At 42.9% G+C, this 21,058-nt stretch overlaps 1 protein-coding gene across 1 annotated transcript; it reads right to left on the reverse strand.

Annotated features, from left to right (window-relative positions):
- Positions 1–1,703: 1,703 nt before the first annotated feature.
- Etnppl (ethanolamine-phosphate phospho-lyase) lies at positions 1,704–20,428 on the reverse strand. Its single transcript, XM_051185504.1, has 13 exons — positions 20,295–20,428; positions 17,668–17,786; positions 17,318–17,477; positions 15,704–15,778; positions 11,962–12,052; positions 10,627–10,743; positions 7,820–7,902; positions 7,075–7,300; positions 6,026–6,180; positions 5,065–5,154; positions 4,700–4,830; positions 2,979–3,046; positions 1,704–1,939 (listed from the first exon to the last, which is right to left on the reverse strand). Exons 1-13 carry the CDS (start codon positions 20,348–20,350, stop codon positions 1,811–1,813), a joined length of 1,500 nt encoding a protein of 499 aa, XP_051041461.1. The 5' UTR covers positions 20,351–20,428; the 3' UTR covers positions 1,704–1,810.
- Between the last annotated feature and the right edge of the window lie 630 nt (positions 20,429–21,058).

Consider the following 21,058-nt stretch of genomic DNA (forward strand, 5'->3'; position numbering starts at 1 on the left):
CTCTCCACTCTTGATCACAGAATTCTTCACAGTTTTGACCTAAAGCTCTGTTAGCCTTCATGCCCTTTGTTAAAAATTAGGCCAAAGGGGTCTGACCATCTGGGCATCTTGGAGAAAATCCTGGTGATCATTACACTGATGACACCAAGCTGTTGTAGCAGGAGGTACCAGAGATGCTCTATGGCAGATGATAGTATGTTAGTGGCATTGGAGAGACATGTGCATAAGAGAACAGGAGAGAAAAGTCCATGATGATTCAAAGATCTGCCACTTCTGTGTACTAGCTCTGGCTGCTTTATAGCCATTCTCGATGGGCAGTGGAAAAGCTTTCTGGGGGCAGCGCTCTCAGTGGCATGGCCAGGCATCTTGTTGCGAGGAAGAGATGATGGGACAGCACAAGTGGCTGACAATGGTCCAGCTAGTTGTCCAGGAACTCAGAAGTGACATAGGTAAGGCTTGTGGATGGCTGTATCGGACAAATACTCCATGGTAAGATTTTTTTAAAATCACATTTTAATGCCCACCAAAAGCATCTAAAAAAAGAAGCAACATTAGGCATCCAAACAAGGAAGTAATAATGGAGTCATGAGCAGAGGATACCCAGTGGCTGAGATGAAGGCAACATGTGGGCCGGCAGACCAGGCGCCCACTTATCAATATGGATTTCACAGTGCTCTTAAGAATAATGGGTCTGTTCACAACAGAATCCACTAGTGAGCCTCTGATGTGACACTATTCATTGAAAAGACCAATCAGCCACCTGGTGGAAAGCTGACTCCATAGACCCCTTTATCTCACAAAGACCAGTGTTGTGCTCCGTCAGGAATAGACACATTTATGGCTGATAAGTTTGCTTTTTTTTTTTTAAAATTAAACAAACCCTTGGCAGCATTATCCAAGGGCTTCCACATGCTCAACCAACCCACAGGCAAGGAGTCCCATAAATCCATCATCCCAAGAAAAGTTCCATCCCTCCCAGTAACAGTAAAGAGGTGTTAGAGAAAGTTGCTGTCTCTTCTTTACAGAATAAGAAACAAGCCAGAAGGTTTACTAACTATTGGGAAGGCCATGGAGAGATACAGGCGGGACAAAACTAACTTGGGGTACACAGAGTGCAGGTGATAAAGAACTCAGGGAAGATAAGATGGTTGCGGAAGGGACCATTTTTCTACCTGACAGTAAGCAACTTGGTGAAGGGGGGGCATGACCTGTGAGAGCCTGGCCTGCTGATGCAGTTCTAGTAACATCCTTGTGCAACTGTTTCTGTGTCCAGGTGTTCCATCTCAGTCCCCTCAGGACGGCAAGTAACCAGGCTTCTCAGCAGTGCTGTCCTCTCCGTCTTCCTCTGTGCACTGTGACTCCTTTGGGAATGACTTAGGTTTCGCCACTTCCAAACTGCTCTCTGCATTTTTTGGTCATTGCTTTGGTTTACGCCATCTTTTATTTTATTAAAAGCCATATGCTTGGTGTATTAACCAGTTGAGAGTATTTCTCATGATTAAAATAATCTAATGTACTAATTCTCTGAAGCTAAGGAATCGATTTCACCTGTTTCTCTAATCTCAATCATTAAAATGAGAAGTAAAGCACCCAGCTAGGTTTTGCATTTGAGAACTGAGTTTTACTAGAATAGATACTTCAGAACTGCAGGTAAGGAATTAACAGGCCAGAGGTTGAATTAATAATGGCGACATAGTTTATCGACATTACCATTCTACCTTTTAATATACAAATTAGGCAGACTGAAAATTCTAATTTACAGGACGATGCATCCACTTGCTCTCGTTAGCTGCTGTTTAATGCTCATCTTTCATGTCTTGAGTCTTTTGCTGAGCAGCGCCTGCTGGTCTGGACACACACCATTTCTCTTTCTGCTGTGGTTTTCCCTGGACTCCGTGGCGCTATGCTTGGCTGATTCCATGTGGACTTCCTCAGGCACCTGCAAGACAGGACCACAAGACTCCCATGGATGTCCACCTCTGCTATTACCCATCCCCTCTTTAGTCTGACTTAACAGGACACCCCTAAGAAAATACCAGACATTGGGAAGGTGATGTCAACATCAATTTTGAAACTCCAAGGCAAAATTTTAGGCATGTGCAGAGACTCAGCTAGTTTCAGGGTGCAATTCCCTGCTGTGAGCTCTTGATTTTCAAGATCCTGGTCAATTGATGCAGAATGAATCCATTTTACAGCTATTATTCTGACCTAGATTTGATAAACTATTCCTTTCAATGATAATGGGTCCCCATGACTGGCTTGTGCTGTGTGAAGAGACAAAGGGTGTCTTGTTAAAAATCATTTGCTCTCCTTCAAACACCCTAAAGGGTTTTGCTGACTGTGCTGGGTGCACGGGCAGGCTCTGGGCACTGAATGTTCCCTCACCATCTGAGCTATGAACAAATAACAGATTATGCAACAAAGCTTCTCAAGGTTTTGCTCTGCTGTTTCCAGACCCGGCTGCTCTTTTCACACCATGGGAAGCTCAGGAAGAAAATGGAAAACCCTTCTGCTGGACATGCATCAAGAGCAGAAACTGGGCCACTTGGGGCTAGTGGTTTCCGGGGCTTCTGGTTGCTGTGGAAGCTTCCACATTAGCTCATTTCAGAACCAGTTTTTGGTTTTCCATAACCAGGCTGCTAAGACCCCTATAGATGGCGAAGAGCATTGTGGGACGCAGAGGTTCGTTTCTCCCCATATTTGAAAGCTGCCTTTGTAGGCCAGGAGAGAGAGGACCTTTGTTTTTATTTATTCATTCTATGTGAGAATAAACCTGTAAGAATGGTTATTTGGTTTCGTTCTCACAGATGATATACACTGTTGGCTCTTGGAATTTAACTGTGCGCTCGAAATGGCAATGTAATCCAACCTCAGCACAGGCTACCTTTGTTCTAATGGTCACTATACATTAAACAGAGCTATCCCATAATCCCCAACACTTTAATCTTTCCCCCAAAAGCAAAGCGGCCACATCTTACCTCTGTTCTGCAAACTGTATTCTGAGAGCTCACACTGTCATTCTTGGTTTCCATGACTTCCTCTAAAACTAATTTAAGAAGATACAGAGTTTGACCAACGTAATTAAAAGACAGTGTTTAGGAATAATCTTGATTAGGAAGGACTAGAGAGGTAATGCAATGTACTTAGCTAATGTCACTATTAGAATTGCTGGCTTGCATTTTTCAAAAGTCTTATATTACTATTAATTTGTATGTATGGGTGTTTTGTTTGCATGTGTGTTTGTGCACCAAGTATGTGCCTGGTGCCCTCAGAAGCCAGAGGGTGATGGATCCCTTGGCACTGGAGTTACAGATGGTTGTAAGCCACTATCTGAGTGCTGAGAGTTGAACCCTGGTCCTTTGATAGAACAGTTGCCACTCTTAACTTCTAAGCCATCTTTCCAGCTCTAGTTTATATTTTGATTTTAGTTTTTCACCATTAATTTGTTCATGGCACTGAGATTGTTTTACCTGTGTGTGGTTCATGTAGTCAAATTTTTCTGGGCTGCTAATAACATCATTTGGCTCAGTCTGAGTAGGCTCGGACATGGTGACAAGGCATTTTGCTGGTGTTGTGGGACCACAGGACACACCAGTTTGTGAAGATGTTGACAGGTTTGGGTGTGAGCATGTTTTCTGAGTCCAAGGAGAGACCCTACTATGAACAGCAGGCTGACTAGAGGTTTCCAAACATTAACGATCTATAATGTGTTGACTTGTGACTTTTCATTGTATTTTAACACCAACAGTTGGGAACTGAGCAGAAAGGCTGAATACATAGCTATATAATATGAATAAAACTAAACAACAATAAAAATGGGCTATTATTTCCATAGTCCTGTGATTTCAACACTGTTTTACAGTGCTTATTTACTTTCCAATGCAATTGATGGTCATAACAGAAAAAGAAATTAGTTGAGTTATAGACTATGAATGAACAGAAGATAAAATGCCCATGATGGGCCAGAGTTCTGAATGACAAACAAAAGTCTTCAAGATAATCATAAGCAGTCAAAGCCACTTTAATATTTGAGGTATTATTGAAAACAAGAAAATAATTCAAAGTGAAATAATTCAGCATATGGTCAAAAACTGTTCATCTGACCTTATCATTTTTATTAAAAATGTTTCAGATATCCTTTGTCTCCTTGGTTTGGTTTGAATTGGACTCTTGCGTGCAGTCCAGGCTGACCTTGAGTCCCTTGTCCTCACGCCTTGACACCTGAACATTAGCTGGGTTTGTGGATGTGCACTAACAAAGCAGGCTGATGCACCCTTATCTTAATGGCTCAATGCTGAACCTACGCAGTGTTAGTGGGGTGAGGCCCAGGGCAGACACACAGTTTGGAAAAGCCTACATATTGTCTTCAGGAAAGAGAAACGGTTAACTGAACAAGGTGACCTGAGTGTGATGGTGCACACCCGTAATCGCAGTACTCACAAGGCTGAGGAGGGGGATTGTCACTCTAAGGCTAGCCTGGGCTATGACAACCATCGTTCCCCATCTAACCAAGCAATATCAGCACTGTGCTAATTTACTAACAACTTATATGTAGAGTTGGGTGAATATCAATAGAAAATTTTGATTTAACTAATAGTTTTTTCCCCCCTGCTCAATGTTCCTGGTGAACAGGAGGCCAGGGAAGGGTGTTGCAGAGCTAGGGAGAGAAGGGAGAGGCATCTTTAAGATTGTGACTGACCTGTTAAAATGCCATCAAGGTGGTCCACCATGAACTTAGCATCTTCTTTTGTGAAGCACATGGGCGGTTTGATTTTGAGCACATTCCTATGAGGGCCATCGGCACTGAGAAGAACTCCTTTTTCCTTCATCCTAATCAGTGCAGGAAATGAATGGCCATGAGCATGTGTAGTGGGGGATGAAGGGCCATGAGCGCTTGCGATGGGGAGGAGGATGAAGGGCGATGAGTGCATAGTGCGCTCATGAATCTGCACTGGAAAAGTCCAGGTTTAACTGTGAGTCCGAGGGTCCCCTTTTTTGAGAGATGAGAGCAAGTGAATCAAGTGCTCAAGGGACCAAGACCGCAAAGAGAGGGGATGAATTTACTTGTAGATGATGTGCTGAGCTTCGGCTGTTGCTGGCGTCCTCTCCACATGGTCCTTCACCAAATCAATGCCAATGAAAAGGCCAACACCCCTGAAGAAGAGAAAAAAAAGTTCATGTGTACTCTCTGAGCCCTGCACTGTCATCAAATGACATTTAATGTCAATCTGAGTTTAACATTGTTTAAGTGGAAATGCAACTGATTTTGACTAACTCAAGACGTCATCGGTGTCACAGTTGCTTTTCATGTTTGAGGCATGTTTTGTCGCCAGAGATTTCACATCTCACTTGATTTTATAAGAGGATAGTACTTTAAACAATTTTGTGCTTATATGTATGTTCTGTGTGTAGGGAACGTATGTGTGCATACATGTATGTGTGCATGTATGCGCTCATGGTGGACAGAGGCCAACCTCAGTGGTGTTGGTCACAGGCCATCCCTCTTAACACAGGACCTTTCCCTAGCCTGAAACTTGCAGATTAGGATAGCCTGTGAGTGCTATGATTACAGGTGGACACCACTGCACCTGGCTTGGTTATGTAGGTTCAGGGGACTTATTTAGATGCCTCTGCCTAAATAGCAAGCTCTTTACCCACCGAGTAATCTCCCCAGTCCTCAAACAAAACTTGATGCCATTTAATTTCCCAGGGTATTCATGATTGCAAGTTTTTTTTTTTTCCATGAAAAACCCAGTGATGGAGATCATTTTCAACATTATCCACAGATAATTGGAATCATCTTATCTTACTTCCTTTTATCTCTTGGGCTTAAAATCATCCCAACTTTACAGGAAAGAATGCCTACAAATATGAGGGAAGTTCCATACCCAAATGTTACCAGGGTGGTTCTTGAGTCCTAGATTAAGGCTGATCTTTGCTTTGTTTCTCAATGTTTTATGAGCTTAATTCAAGTTTCCAAGTTTACAAGATTGTTATGGAAAAACATGCATGGTAGTCAACACACCTGATATCTCCTATCAAAGGGTGCTTAGCCTTCTGCTGATCCAGTAACTGGGTGAGGTAATTACCCACTCTGACAGCATTCCCTTGAAGGTTTTCCTTCTCAATTACATCCAGCACAGCCAACCCAACAGCACAAGACACCGGATTTCCTCCATACTACAGACATGGATAGAAAGCAACAACGGGATTAGTAGTATTCCTTCATTCATGAGAAATTTGGCATTCCACACATGCCAGAAAAACAAGGCCAATTTTAATGCCTTCAGCAGTCCCACAAACTTATATATTATGAAAGGACAAGATTGCTTATCATAATATGTAAAACTTTTAACTGAATTTTCTTTTGTAATACCAACCTCTCAGACTTAGAAGACAGAATGATATTATTCATTGGGAATAAGTGAAAATTCACTCCTGGTTTTGTTCTCCAGGTTATGTATCTAGTGTGAAGGATTATAAGGGATGCATTGGCCATCCAAACAACAACAGAAAGCATTATATTGTGAATTAAAGATTCTGAAGTGTGGCTGAATAAGGGCAATCCATGTTTAGCTGGGAGGAAACAGCTAAGCAACATTTTCTCAGAAAAATAGATACCTTCTGTGATTGGATACTTGTCTTAGCGGTAATGGTTGCTGCTGTGCACACTTCAGAGAATCTTCCAAGCCTAGTGCTTATTACTTTGGGGGAATAAAACCCAAAGAAATAAAGCTTTCCAAAGATCAACATTGAATATGTCTTATGAGAGTTGACTAACAGTACCAAACTATCTAAAAGCTTTCAGAGTGAGGAATTTCAATACAACACAAAACAATCACAAATGGATAGCAGGATAGTTGTCTATTATCTGAAAATCTAACAAGAATGTTATCAGAATAGGAAAAGCACAAGGAAAAAATATAAGGGGAATCAAGTCTGGTTTGATTGAGATTTGACTAGAGTATTAGAGCACTGTAGTGGTAACATGGAGCTCTTTATTATGTTGGAAAAAGCCTAAGAATGTGAATTGCTTTCCCCCTCTTACAATTTAAGCTGGGAACCAAAACTTACTGTATTGAAGTACTCCATGCCAGAGCTGCTGAAGGCTTCTGCAATTTCTTTGGTTGTCACCACACAGGACATAGGGTGACCATTGCCCATAGGTTTCCCCATGGTAACTATGTCTGGAACGAAGTCTTCACCATGCATTTGAAAGCTCCAGAAATGCCTCCCGACTCTACCAAAGCCTACTTGCACTTCGTCAGCGATGAACACACCTCCTGCTTTGTGAACGTGCCTGAAAAGCAAAGATGTCTGTTGGTGCCCTCAGACCATAGACTGTCCCCATAACTACCCGAAAAGACTATTGAAGAAAGAGAGTTGTTAGCCCAAAGCCTCTGTGTCAAAAATGTTCTAGGACTCAAAACCTTATAGAGGCACTGCAGGGTAATCACATGACTTCTAGATGAGATCTATACTGCCTGGATGTATGCTACTTAAAGTAAGCTGTATTGCAGCATTTCACTTGGGAAGAGAGTTGGACAAATGGTTTTTACCAGGGTTAATCTTTACTAATTGGCAAGCTATAGGTATGGGCCAATGAAACAGGATGCCCAGCAGGAGCTGGAGTATAGTTCTGGACACTGGACTGTGTTAAATACGATATTTGTTGGATCTTGGTTAAGATCATGGGACATCTCAGAGTCCCAAGGCAGAGGCAGCATCAGCAGCTTTTTACCAGGTAATCTAGAAATATGACATTATAGACTTGCCACAGTGCCCTCAGCTTGACAGGTTGCCCAAGTCAAGTACATACTCAGCCACTTTCTGGAAGTAGCCTGCTGGAGGAATGATTTGTCCACCACAGCTCTGCATGGATTCAGCAATAAAGGCGGCAATCTATACAAGAGAAGATGGGGTCACAATCTATACAAGAGAAGGTGGAGTCACATTCTATACAAGAGAAGGTGGAGTCACATTCTATACAAGAGAAGGTGGAGTCGCATTGTGGAGTCGCATTCTATACAAGAGAAGATGGAGTCACATTGTGGAGTCACATTCTATACAAGAGAAGGTGGAGTCACATTCTATACAAGAGAAGATGGGGGTCACAATCTGTACAAGAGAAGATGGGGTCACAATCTATACAAGAGAAGGTGGAGTCGCATTGTGGAGTCACATTCTATACAAGAGAAGGTGGAGTCACAATCTATACAAGACAGGCTCCCCTCCTATCCCACAGAAGGGAGAGTTTCTATGCAACAGGTTTTTATTTTAAAAATGTATTAATGTGTATGGGTGTTTTGAATGCTTGGGTGTCTACGTATCACAGACATACAGTACCCAAGGAGTCCAGAAGAGGGCACTGGATCCTCTGCAACCGAAGTTATAGATAGTTCTCAAGCTGCCATGTAGGTGCTGGGAACCAAACCAGGAACGTGAGGGAATAAGTGCTCTTAAGGGCTAAGCCATCCCTCCAGCCTCGAGAGCACACTATTGTAAAGATTTATGCTCATTTTTAATTTTATGTATGCACATGCCCGCCTCTGTGTATGTGTTCTTGTGTGCAGGCGCTCAAGGAGGTTGGAAGGCACAGAACCCCTGGAGAGGGGAGAGAGAGTTCTAAGTAGTTGTGAGCCACCTGACATTGGTGCTGAGAGCCAATCTCGGGTCCTCTGCAAGAGCAGTATGTGTTCTTGATGGCTGAGCTCTCTTTCCAGCCCTTAGAGTAGGTTTAAAATGGCTAGAGACAGACCCGTGGTGACTGCTACATAGGCTGTTAATTAAAAATAAAGAGCAGCAATCTGAATGAAGCCCTGGGATGCTGGGAAAGCCACCAAAGGAAAGGGGGCCGTGAGAGGAGGCTTCATAATTAAGGGGCAATCTTTTTGTCAGGTTGGATTGCATGAAATAATGTTTGATGTCTGTGATATGGAGCTTTAAAAGCTGATCTGGTTTCAAAAGGCATGCCCTTGGTGCCCATTCCCAAGCTAGTAAAATCGGACTGCTTGAGGCCAGAATCCAGCACCAAGGGAGTCGGTAGGTGCGCAGCCCATGGCTCCACACCAGAGCTACGCTGCTGGACTTGAACCAGGCTTTCCTCAAAAGCTAGGCATCTCTACAGAAACTCCAGGGGAAGCATGTCAGGGGCTATGGGAGGAGAAGTTCAAAGTGGCAAGCACCAAAGGAAGAAGAGAAAGCACAAGAAAGGCGTGAGGAAAGAAATCCAAAGATCCAAGTCTCCTCCAGCCTCCTACCGGCTGCCTGAACCTGGGTTAAAATCTTATAGTCTTCACCTCAGGGTTAGTGACCTAGCTAGAAATCTAGAGATTTCTGTTCTAACCTTCCACGGCACCACAAGCACAGCTAACATTTAGAAGTATATGCCCTATATTTATTTATTCTTAGCTTTCAGCATTGGTAACACAGTGGCATCAAGTCCCAAACTGTGTAGATTTGATACTGTTAAAAGCCAAAACAAAAAGCCAAACAAGGAATAAAACTCACCTTAGACCCTCCATTAACAGCAGAGTCCATATCATCTTGTTGAGGTAAAAATCTTTTTAAAAGCATTATTTACCATCTGAAACTACAGGAAGGAGACTCCAAAGCTCCTATAGTAGGTAGAGCTTTAGGACATGAAGTCAAAGCAGGGGTGGGGGTGGAAGTGTGGAGGTAGGGGGGGGCAGAGAGACAATCTAGAAACAAGAATGGCCGCCTTGCCCTGAAGGCAAAGATACCTCAATTCACTGGCAAAGCAAATTGATTTTGTTTAATGACGTATTCCTATTCTATTGTCACGTCTGTGCCATAAACCAGTTTAAGGGCGGAGTGGTGTCAAGTTGTGTTTAATCTGCACCTAAGTAACCCTGAATTGGGGTGGAGACCGGAACACGGCGGGTGAAGACTGAAAAAGTGAGCCCCTCTCCTGTCCTTGACAACTCTGGTGCTGTCTGGAAGTCCAGGCCCAGGTGAAAAAGCTGTTTCTCTGCCTTGGCTTAGTGAGGAGCAGAGCCTCAGTTCTGTGGTTCCAGGAGGTTCCACTAGCTCCCCAGCACCACAGCCCCCCCCCCCCAGGATCTGAGAGCAGGGACTAGTCCTGACATCGAAGCCCCTCAGCCTGTTTCCCCCATGATCCTCACCATTGGAAGAAGGGTCTGACCCTAGGAACCAGATCCTGTGTGGTATCTGAGAGACCAGAATTTGGCCATCAGCACTGAAGAAGTGTAGTGATTTGATTTCCAAGACATAAAAAACCTGTGGGCTGGAGAGATGGCTCAGAAGTTAAGAGCACTGGCTTCTCTTCCAGAGGACCCAGGTTCTGTTCCCAGAACCCACATGGCAGCTTTCAGCTGACTGTAATTGCAGGTCTAAAGGATCTGGCACCTTCACACAGATGTACATGCAGGCAAAACATGCAGGCAAAAAACCAAAATAAATAACAAAATTAACTTTAAAAAAATCTACTATGACAGGGTACTGTTGAAGCAAAAACCAAGTGAAAATGTAACCAGCAAAGAATAGAAAGGAATTTTTGATTTAATCCTTTTTCTTCTCTGGAGAGGTCTAACTATTATAACTATTTCCACTAGTGTGTTTAAAAGTGTTTCCCACAGTGCCCACCTTCCTTCCGCTGCTACGAGCATCTTCAATGATTTTCTTTACTTCGTCTGCATATGCTGTGGCTGCATCTTCGTGGTCCTCTCTGTATTTCCCTCTGTAAATATCAGGACTTGGTGCCTAGACCATCAGATGATACAGTTTCTCATCATTATTTGCCTCTTTACCAAACTTGGAAAACCAAGCAAGGGGACATCTATTTCCCCACCAGGGTGTGTTGGAGGGTGGTTGTGTTGATCCATGAACCCCCTTCGTTATCTTCCTGTCCATTTCTGAGTGCCGTGAAGAACTGACATCTTTGAATTGTGAGCCAGAGCATAAAAATCCCAGACCCTCTAAATCAAGACTTTATCTCTGGTCACATAGAAAGCAAGCTGGGATTAGCAAGCACAGTTACATTATATAAAAATAACAAGAAGTGAAGACTACCAAATGGCGGTGTGTAAAACTAACTCAGACTTTTGATTGTATCATAAACCAAACCATGGTCACCTAGGAAATGCAGGTGCCTTAGGGCTTGTTCTTAAAGTCTTGAAATTAAGCAGTGAGGGCTCAGAGTCTACTGACCCTCCATTAACACAACTGTATGAAATGAATCTCACTGTTCCAACTTGCCTACTTGATACCTTTATAACAGTTTACAGTACTTACGTAATTATGATGTATGCAAATTATTTTTTCATTTTATTTTTTTTTTAACTTTTTGTTGATTCTTTGGGCATTTCACCTCATACACCCTGATCCTATTCATCTCCCTGTCCCTTCGTTTCTGCCCTCTGCCCTGGCAACCTCCTTGCAACCCCCAAGTAAAATACATTTTAAAGGGAAAACAAAAGACAAAAAGCAAAATCAAAAGCGAACAAGCAAACAAAACAGAAAGTCTTGGCATGGAAGCTGTAGTGGGACCAGGGGTCACACAGGGTACCCTTTAGTCCATACAACTTATAAGTGTTCACTACAATGAGTCATTGGTCTGGTTTGGGGCCCGTGGCTTCAGATTTATGTAAATTACTTTTATGACGGTCACAGAAAATCATTTAGCTCTGAGTGTTGATCTAGAACTAGTAACTGGAAGAGTCACTGAAGATCAGTGGGCCCAAGAACGAACAACCGCTGTTAAAAAATCGTATCTACTAGATCTATGGCTAAATTCTCCAACCACGACTCTCACGGTGAACCACGTGCTGCCAGTATGTGGCCCTCTGAGTTCAGCACGTTACATAAGTGCTCTAAATCTTGGGTTCTTCCCCATGGTCCCACTCTGTTTTCAGGGTTGGGCTGGATCACAATAGACATTACAGCCCCAGCATTCTGATTACAGGACTTGGGGCTACTTACCACATGTACAAATTCCTTCTGGACATCTTGGCCCTTCCGAAACTTATAGGGACTGATCTCAATTAATGATGACAGGTGACCGTGGTAAGCACTAAAATGAAAAAAAAAAAAAAGACATTGTTTCACTAAAGGTGTTTTTGTGGTGTATGAAAGCCCGTGTTTATACCACTCTGTATTTGTCATCTGGGGAGAATTTTAATGTTGGCGCCACATTTAACTGTATAATTAGGTGTAGTCTTTCATGACAGTACCAGCCATTTGATATGTCATTTTCCCCTTACACATGCAATGAAGTGCATGAGAAGTCTTGTGTGTGTCCTCATAGGTAATGTTTGTTTTTTTTTATTACAGTAGGAAAAAATAAACATTTTTTTGAATTCCATTGCTAAAGGAAAAAAAAATCTCTAAATTTGAAAGTCTATATCTTCATGCAATCTTGTGATTTGAGTTTTCTATATTTTTTGTTTTGTTTTGAGACAAAGTTTCTCTGTGTAACATCCCTGGCTGTCCTGGAAGTCTCTTTGTAGACCAGGCTGACCTCCAACTCACAGAGATCCTCCTGCCTCTGCCTCCCAAGTGTTGGGATTAAATGCGTGTATCACTGTTGCTCGGCTGAGTTTTCTACATTTTTAAGCATTTCACTATGTATTTATTCCTTAAGTGTGTGAAAGTGCAGCATGGACAGCTTGCAGGACTCCAGGGGATCAGACACAGATGTCAGGCTTGCTAAACAAAAAGCAAGTACACGCTGATGCTATGTTACCAGCCTACATTAATATATATATATATATATATATATATATATATATATATATATATATATTAATCACATACTGCTGTCTGGCCTTCCACTCCTGGCCTCAGGTGGGACTACAGGCATGTGTCAACATGCCTGGTTAGTAGGTCTGAAATACCATCCCCCTCAAAATGGCATTTCCTTTTCTCAATTTTTTGTTTTTATACTCTAACCAAAACTTCGCTCCTTCCCCTCTTCCAGCCCCCCCCCCAATTGTTCCTTCTCTCCACACCCCATCCAGTCTTCTCCCATCCCATGGTTATCAGCCAGCCATGATTTATCAAGCTGCAGTGAGACCCGGCACCCCTCCTCCACTAAGGATGAGGCAATCCAGCAGGAGGAATGGGCCCCCAAGTGAGGCTACAGAATTAGAGATATCCCCGCTCTCACTGCCAGGAGTCCCACAATTTTATATGGAGGCATTGGCATGGCTTTCCCATCGGGTACTGTCTAAAGGATGCTCGACTGGAGACAATAGGTCAATACTAGTTCTTCTGGAAGAAAAACTTGGACTGGGAGATGATTGGGCAGCTACAAAATTCTTCTCTTTCACTTAACACACAAATGGCGATGGCATTCCTTTTTCCATTTCTTGCCCAGAAATGTAATTAGCAGATGTGGAGAGAAAAGTTTAAAAGCCCATCCACAGATAATTCCAAGTAGACATCCTCTATTTGTACGGGAAACTACATACCAGCAACAGAAGGAAAAAAAAATGGTAAACAATGTGAAAAGGCAACCCCAAGAGATGATAAAACCTCAAAATTTATGAGAATATTCTCAAATCAACAATGTCAATTAAGATATGTCATACCCATTGGATTAGCAACAATTAGAATAAAAACAAGAAAGCTGGTTAGCATGGGGTTAGGTGAGTCTGTAGAGAGTGGGACCTTGTGTTGTGTCTGGGGTTGCCATGACACTGGAAACACCCATCAAAACGTTCAACAGCATCTCACCTTGCTGCCCTGTCATCTTGTTTCTGGGATTTATCCCTAAGAATTCTCAGAGGGTCCTGTAAGGACCATGGAGAAGGATCTCTGCTCAGGCTGAAATAGATGTAGTCAGTGCCTATCACTGGGGGATGCTGTACAGTGAGAACATCACTGTAACCCCACGTGGCAGCGAATCCCAGCACAGAGCTACAGGTGCTTCCCATGTCTAGTCTGACCTGAGATGTGCTGCAGTATAAAACAGACACTGGACTTCAGGTCTCAGTGGGGACCAAAAGGATTGTAAGATATGTCCATATAGTTTATGTTGATTGCATATTGACCTGACAACATGTTGGCTGCCCCAAACTACTAGAACATTTAAAATCCCATTCATGGCTCAGTGTATGTTTCTATTGGTCAGAACTGAGCAAGAATTGTGTGTGGGATGAAATATGAAAGCAGAGATCGATAGTAACTTTGGTAAAGTAGATGCATGTAAGATAACACGTGTTTTACTTGATCTAAAAAGGAAAGGATGAGAGAGTACACACAGAGTTAGTTTGGAGGAGGAAAGGATCGGTAGAAGTGCGAGCTAGCCAGGAGGGTAATGGTGGTGGATATGATTAGAAAACACTATGCACATGCAGGAAAATGCCCTAACAAACTCCATTATTATATGTAGTAAAACATTTCAAGCTGGGTGCTGGTGGTGCACGCCTTTAACCCCAACACTCAGTGGGGAGAGGCAGGTGGATCTCTTGAGTTCGAGGCTAGCCCTGTCTCAACCTCCCCCCCCCACAAAACCCAAACAACAACAAACCAAAAAAAAAAATTTCAAATAGCATAAAATAGGTACATTATATTATTAGTTTTCTATAGGCCAATCTACACACACACACCACACACACACACACACACACACACACACACACACACACACACACACACACAGTTTATAGGTGATGGAGGATGACACCGAGTTTTTAAAATAGAAATACCCTACCCCAGGTATGTTTACTTCCTCATGCTCAGAACCTAAGGATATATTTCATAGCAAAGGTGATTTTTCAGGTGTATTAAGGACCACCCAATGGGGGCAGTATTCTGGGTTATGTGGTTGGATCCCACACAGTCACAGTGTCTGTAAATGAAAGTAGGAGGCAGTAGCATGATAAGCCAAGTTGGAGGTGTGAGGCTGAAGGCTGAGCAGGTGACGGCTGACAGGGAAGGTGAAAGCCAGAACCGCACGCTGTGAGACACAGGCATGAAGTGGAAGAGCCAAGACTCACACAGAAAACCCCGATTTTGTCTCAGTGCGTTATTCTTAGCTTTCTGACTTAACGGAAATAATGCAAATAATTTTGTATTATTTGAACCCATACGCAACAAATGAAGCAGCAATAGAAAATGAACAATTCCATTAAGAGGAGTCAGCAGGAGGACACAAGATAAGGTTCCATCTGTAAATTCCACTCTGTGGACTTGAGTCAGAGGGTAGACAAAATAGTTAAAAAAATGTTAGTAAATGTGGATTCAACAAATATGGACTTTTTTAAAATTAGCAAATTCATGTTTGGGAGGTAATGTGATCATTAGCTGTGAATAAATAAAAAGTACTAACTAAAGTTTTAAATTTGCTATAAATTGTTATCTTAAATATTAAGTACAGTGAAGCAAGTGTTGAATTTTAAAGAAAATATCTTTTTTACTTTGGAAATGATTGAGTATGCAGAGGCAACAGTGGATGCAATTCTGTGAAATGTCAGCCTGGATCCACATTAAGACACAAAAGCGTGTCTCCCCATTTTTCAGGTTTGAAAAAGAGTGAGTTAGTCTCTGGATTTAAGCTAGACTCGACACCTTCTTGTGTAATTTCAAAACATTGTTCCATGGATAGATACACCATCATCCATAAGTGCCTGTGGTCTTAGTGCAGAGAGGTTCGGGATAGATTGGCACACTTCTGCTCCTGAAGGAACTCCCCCTTGGACACACTGTGCCTAAGACTTACTGGTCAAGGGTGATCACATCCTGGTGGCCTCGGAACTGCCGTGCCAGGCGTAAGGCTAAGTCATTGGCTTCGGATCTATTGAGATAAGAGAGAGAAGGGACAAAGTGACAGCTGCTTTTTAAATGGCACAATGTTAGAAACAAAAATTGTAAGATGACATTTATTCAGAATCACACAGTGTGGAATTGAGGTCCTCTTTCCTGCTCTGTCTTGGTTACCCTAAGCATCACGTGTCACAGCCATTAAGGACCCTCAGCAACACATGTCACAGCCATTGAGGTCTAAGACACACAGAAGAAACCCAGAAAAAAAAAAAAAAAAAAAAAAAAACCAGCCACGCTTCTCATTTCACACAGCTGTATCAGTGGTGACTAGCTTGTGCTGGAAAGCCCATTATATGTACACACTATCTCAGGAGGGATAGAGGACCCTCTAGCCTGGCTGTCAATCCATGTTGCATTGACTCATTACTTGATTAGTTTCCTATCTGTAAGGTCATACTTTTTCTGAGAATCTAAATATACTTTACGTATGTGGAGAAAGGAAATAATCACTCAAGGGATGCTTGGGATCAGCTAAGCATTTGCATCTACCTATTCTCACAATAATGCTGTAAGGAAAATATTGCCATCTCCTTCTATGGACGAGCTATAGCTTCAGGTAGGCTATGCAACCAGAGCAAGATTACATCTGATTGGACGTATGTATAGCCAGGATTTAGATAACCGCCTGGGTGACTTTGAGACTGTTTTTTTTTTTTTTGCTGTAAGTATGCAGCATCCCGTGCATTCTCTAAGGACAGAGCTGTTTGGAACCCATCCCTCTTGATAGTCTAGGATCCTCTAGAAATGAAAGTTAAATATTATATTTCACTTATAAAAGGCAAGTATATTTTGTCACAACACAGGAGACCCTCAAATACCCTCTCAGTTCTTTCTAAAACAAAATAATGATGCTCTCATTACAAAATACCTTGTGGAAAAAGGAGTCACAGAAAATCATACAACCAGATATTATAGCTTTCTAAATGTCAAATTTGATACATTTGTCACTTTAAAAATAGGAATGCTGTATGTAGCTTTCTCCAAACATAGCATCACACTTCCAGCTTCACACATCCTTGGGCATGCATCTGCACACCACACTTTCTGATGTCTGTATAGTTGTTCACAGAATGGATGCATAGCCATTTGTGCTTACAGAATTTAAAAGTTGGAATGTCTCTTCACTTGGATTTCCTTGTGTTTGTGTTGGGAAAATATGCTCAATGTTTATAGGAAAGCAAGTCAGCAAAAAAGACGTTATGAAATCACCATTTGTTTAGGAGGGTCATTTATTTGCGGAAACCTGCCTTTATGGACTAGAACGACCATGTGAGTCTGCTATTTTTATTAACACACATCACTGTGTGACAAGATGGGGCCACTGAACCCCGCTAAGCTCAGAGTCTTGAAATATGAAGTAAATGATACAGAAAGGTCACTCCTAATAAAGGTCACTCAGTGAGTGGCAAGAATTTCCTTAAATTCGTCTAAACATCTGTGTCACAACTCACATCAAAAGGAAGAGGTACGCAGGCATAAAGGGAGAGCGAGCATACTAGAAGCCACCTACCCAGAATTTGTAAAGTAGCAAACAGAGAGCGTCTGTGGCAAGGTGGCTGTAAGGCGTTTGGCATACTCCACGATGTTGTCGTGGAGGAATCGAGAATTTGTATTTAGCAGTTCCATCTGTTTGGCGGCGGCTTTGACCACTTCTGGGTGACAGTGTCCCACTAAAATGTAGGTCATAAAGGAATAGTCAACAACTCTAAGAGCTTAGGAGGAGAGCGGAATTTTGATGGGAAAAAGGGCTTGGGTTCCTTTCTCCCCTCATTTTACTAAAGCTTTTCCCTTTTAGGGAAACTCAGCTGAGGGACAGTTGTCACTAAATTTCCTCCAGTACACTGTGCCGAGGATGCTTACCGTGAGCCACATTGTTGATGCAGTCCAAGTACCTTTCTCCTTTCTCATCAAACATGTACTGCCCCTGGGCTCGCATTATTTTGATGGGGTCTGCAGCAAAGAAAACTTTGCACGAGGGCCTAGACATAGGCAAAGGAAATACTTTGGTTTGACCAGACAACACAGTATTTTTCCTTCTCAATGGAGGTCAACGTAAGTGGAAAATTACAGTTACATAAGGGAAAGGGAAAACACAGCCCCGGTGACCGCCTTGTTTTTTTACATTTCATATTAGCTTGGAATCCCTCATTTCAACCCACAGTCGGTGTCACTGCTCACATTTCTGTGTTAGAATTCCCACAGTTCAACAGCTCTTTTAAGTAAGCACAAATCAGCTTCCTTAAAACACATTTTCCCTTTGGGAAATTTTATTCTACTGGAACAAACTGCTAAATGTTTTAGTAAATATCATCTCATGTAGTACCTAAACCTATTTCTCCCTTCTCTTTCTCTTTCTCCATATCATATAGCTAACTGTAAATAACTTAGAGTTAAAAACTACCAAGAGGATTTTCATGTATTTTGAGTGGCACTTGTCCTGTATCAAATAAATGGCTTTCTTAATATTTAAATATTTAAATCCATGTTTTTTTTTTTTCCTGGAATTCTTCTGAGAGAAAAATAAGAACTCCCTATTATTCTTAGTTATTTCTATGAACATTTATGGCATAACATTTAGCAAAACACACAAATGTTACAAAAGTTTCCGATCTTGGCTCAATGGACATTTAAGACCTGAAAGTATGTTTTTATTTTGGTGTTTTTGCATTTGTAAAAGAATTCCACATATATTCTAGGGGGTTTGTGAAGGTCTTGTAATATTTACTAAGGTGATGTGCAGCTGTTTAGAAAGTGTTTAGAATATTGGGAGTAGTGGGTACCCCAAACTTTAGAGGGACTTACGGCTATGGTGTAAGGGCTATGGTGTAGGTTGATGGAGGTTTTTATGCAAAGTAGTAAGGAATGGATCCCAGCACCTGTGTCTGTTATAAAAGCAGTCTACCAGAGAGCTATACCCCATCTCCTAGTTTATGTAGTTTTTTGTTTGTTTTGTTTTGTTTTTGAGACAGGGTTTCATAGTCCTGGCTGTCCTTGAACTATCTCTGTAAACCAGGCTGGCCTTGAGCTCAGAGCTCCTCCTGCCTCTGCGTCCTTACTGCTGGGACTAAAGGTGTGTCATCTCCAGGCTAGTTTATATAATTTGTAAGCATCAGCGAAAATGTGAGAGAGAGAGAGAGAGAGAGAGAGAGAGAGAGAGAGAGAGAGAGAGAGAGAGAGAGAGAGAGAGAGAGAGAATTCTTGTGGGCACAGAGCAAACCTTGGGTCTTACTGAGAACTGCAGGCTGCAAAGGGCTCTGTGTCTTTTTTTTTTTTTTTGGTTTCTTGAGGCAGGGTTTCTCTGTATTGTTTTCGAGCCCGGTCCTGGCACTCACTCTGTAGACCAGGCTGGCCTCAAACTCACAGAGATCACCTGCCTCTGCTTCCCGAGTGCTGGGATTAAAGGTGTGTACCACCAATGCCCGGCCAGCTCTGTGTCTTTTAAAGGTACTTTCCACCTAGGCTTTATGTAAAATTCTCCTTTATCCCATCAATCCATACTACATACACTCCTCCTTCCACACACTGACATTTTCCCTCAGAAATTATGTTCCCAAAGGAATCTAGCTTAAAAAGGTGGTAATCAGTGAATGGCAGAGGAGTTCAGGTCACTGTGGGACCCTCTTCGAACCCTCCTGGTGGAGGCAGGCGCTTCTGTCCTGGAACCTGCTTGGCATTTCTGCCGGGAGTGCATTACTGTTTTCCCTTATCCCTTGGTCTGTGTGCATTGGTGACTGCACCAGGTACACGTGCAGTGTAGACAGCTGCTTCCACAGGGTTAGGGCACAGCCATCTCCTAGATGATGCTTGTTTTGTCCTTTAAAAACCCAGGCACAAAATATTAACTCATTCTCATTTGCTCCTGGAATGTTACTAATATGACTTGACAGGGATGAACGAACACGGCACCTAGCTGGGACCAGGGTTCAGGCCAGTCTTTTATACACACTGTTATATCATTAACACATAACACGGACTAAACAAACGCTAGGAGAGCACAGCATTTAAAAATCAACGTGAGGGCACAGCTTATGGGGAAGCTATAACGTGCCCGCGAAGCCCCTGCTTCTTATACAGGTGATTTTAAGTTTTTCCACTAGCTGTTTAAATCCTCTATTGCCTCACTAAACACATGCAAAAAGTTCACTTTAAGCAAAAGTTGTCAGAATGAGTTTGCTTTTGGAGCCATCATCCAAATGATTTCTGGATCCAGCTGCAGAGTTGCTGAGCATGAACTCCCCATCTCGCTCCGCTCCCTGCGCTCACTTCCCATGGGCTGGGTACCCTCTTGCAGGACTGGGAGCCCAGAAACTACCACCCCCAGCCGCCTGCTGCCCGCCTCCGGGAGCCTCGGGAGCCTCGGATCTTCCAGGTACACCTTCAGGCAAGCAGGCAGGTCCTTCCAGAGCCCGTGGTGTGGTGCTCTGTCTTCTCCCACCCGACGCCAGCTGTTTGCCCTCTGCCCATTTCTGCCAGCTGTGGTCCCTTACCCAATGTGCTTCCCCCGCAGCGCCAGGGTGTCCTGCTTGCAGTACAGCTCGCACATGGTGACGGTGCCCTTTCAGTCAGTGTGCTGTCCTCCAGAGCCTGGGACACAAAGGGTGTCTTGTTCCTCCTGAGGTCGCCTGCCCTGGGCGTTGGAGGTCAAGGATGGCATTAACCATCTAGGGTCATTCCCTTTTTAAGTGCTGCCTGTCTTTGCCCTTCGCCAAGTCCCTCCCTCCTGCTCCCCTCCTCCACCTGGCTGCTACTTGGCAAGTCACCCTCCTGGCCACCTCCGCTCCCAGTCTGACTGCTCCAGTCCCTTCTCTGCAGATGTCCACTGCCCCTCCCCATCTTGTAATTCCATTTAACTCACCTTTTGTGTCCCCAAGTTGGCCTGGGTTCTGCCTTTCTTCCTCCTCTGCCTGTAAGTTCCCTCCTTCCCGCTAGCTACCTTGTTTTTAGTGCATTTCTGTATTATCTTGTGAATCAAACCTGCCATTTACTTCACTCAAGTTATATTGGTCATAGGTCATATCTTCTCTTGTCACATGACTGGGACTCAGCCTGTGTCTCAGATGGGGAGTGGTAGATCTGGTATTCCAAACATCTCCTCTTGATAGTTCCATGTAGACAGACCTTCAATCCCCAAAGCAGAAGCCAGGGTATTTTTTTTTTTTTTTTTTTTTTTTTTTTTTGAGACAGGGTTTCTCTGTGGTTTTGGAGGCTGTCCTGGAACTAGCTCTGTAGACCAGGCTGGTCTCGAACTCAC

Source organism: Phodopus roborovskii, unplaced genomic scaffold (genome assembly GCF_943737965.1).
Source record: "Phodopus roborovskii unplaced genomic scaffold, PHOROB, whole genome shotgun sequence".
Classification (NCBI taxonomy): domain Eukaryota; kingdom Metazoa; phylum Chordata; class Mammalia; order Rodentia; family Cricetidae; genus Phodopus; species Phodopus roborovskii.

Excerpts from the sequence above, each read along its gene's own strand:
- Etnppl (XM_051185504.1), bottom strand. The coding sequence starts at position 20,350 with ATGTGCGAGCTGTACTGCAAGCAGGACACCCTGGCGCTGCGGGGGAAG. Across the intron at positions 12,053-15,703 it reads GATGTGATCACCCTTGACCA|TGCTTACCACGGTCACCTGT; the intron begins GTAAGTCTTAGG and ends TTTTCATTTTAG. Across the intron at positions 7,301-7,819 it reads TACTTCCAGAAAGTGGCTGA|GCACGTTCACAAAGCAGGAG; the intron begins GTATGTACTTGA and ends TTTGCTTTTCAG.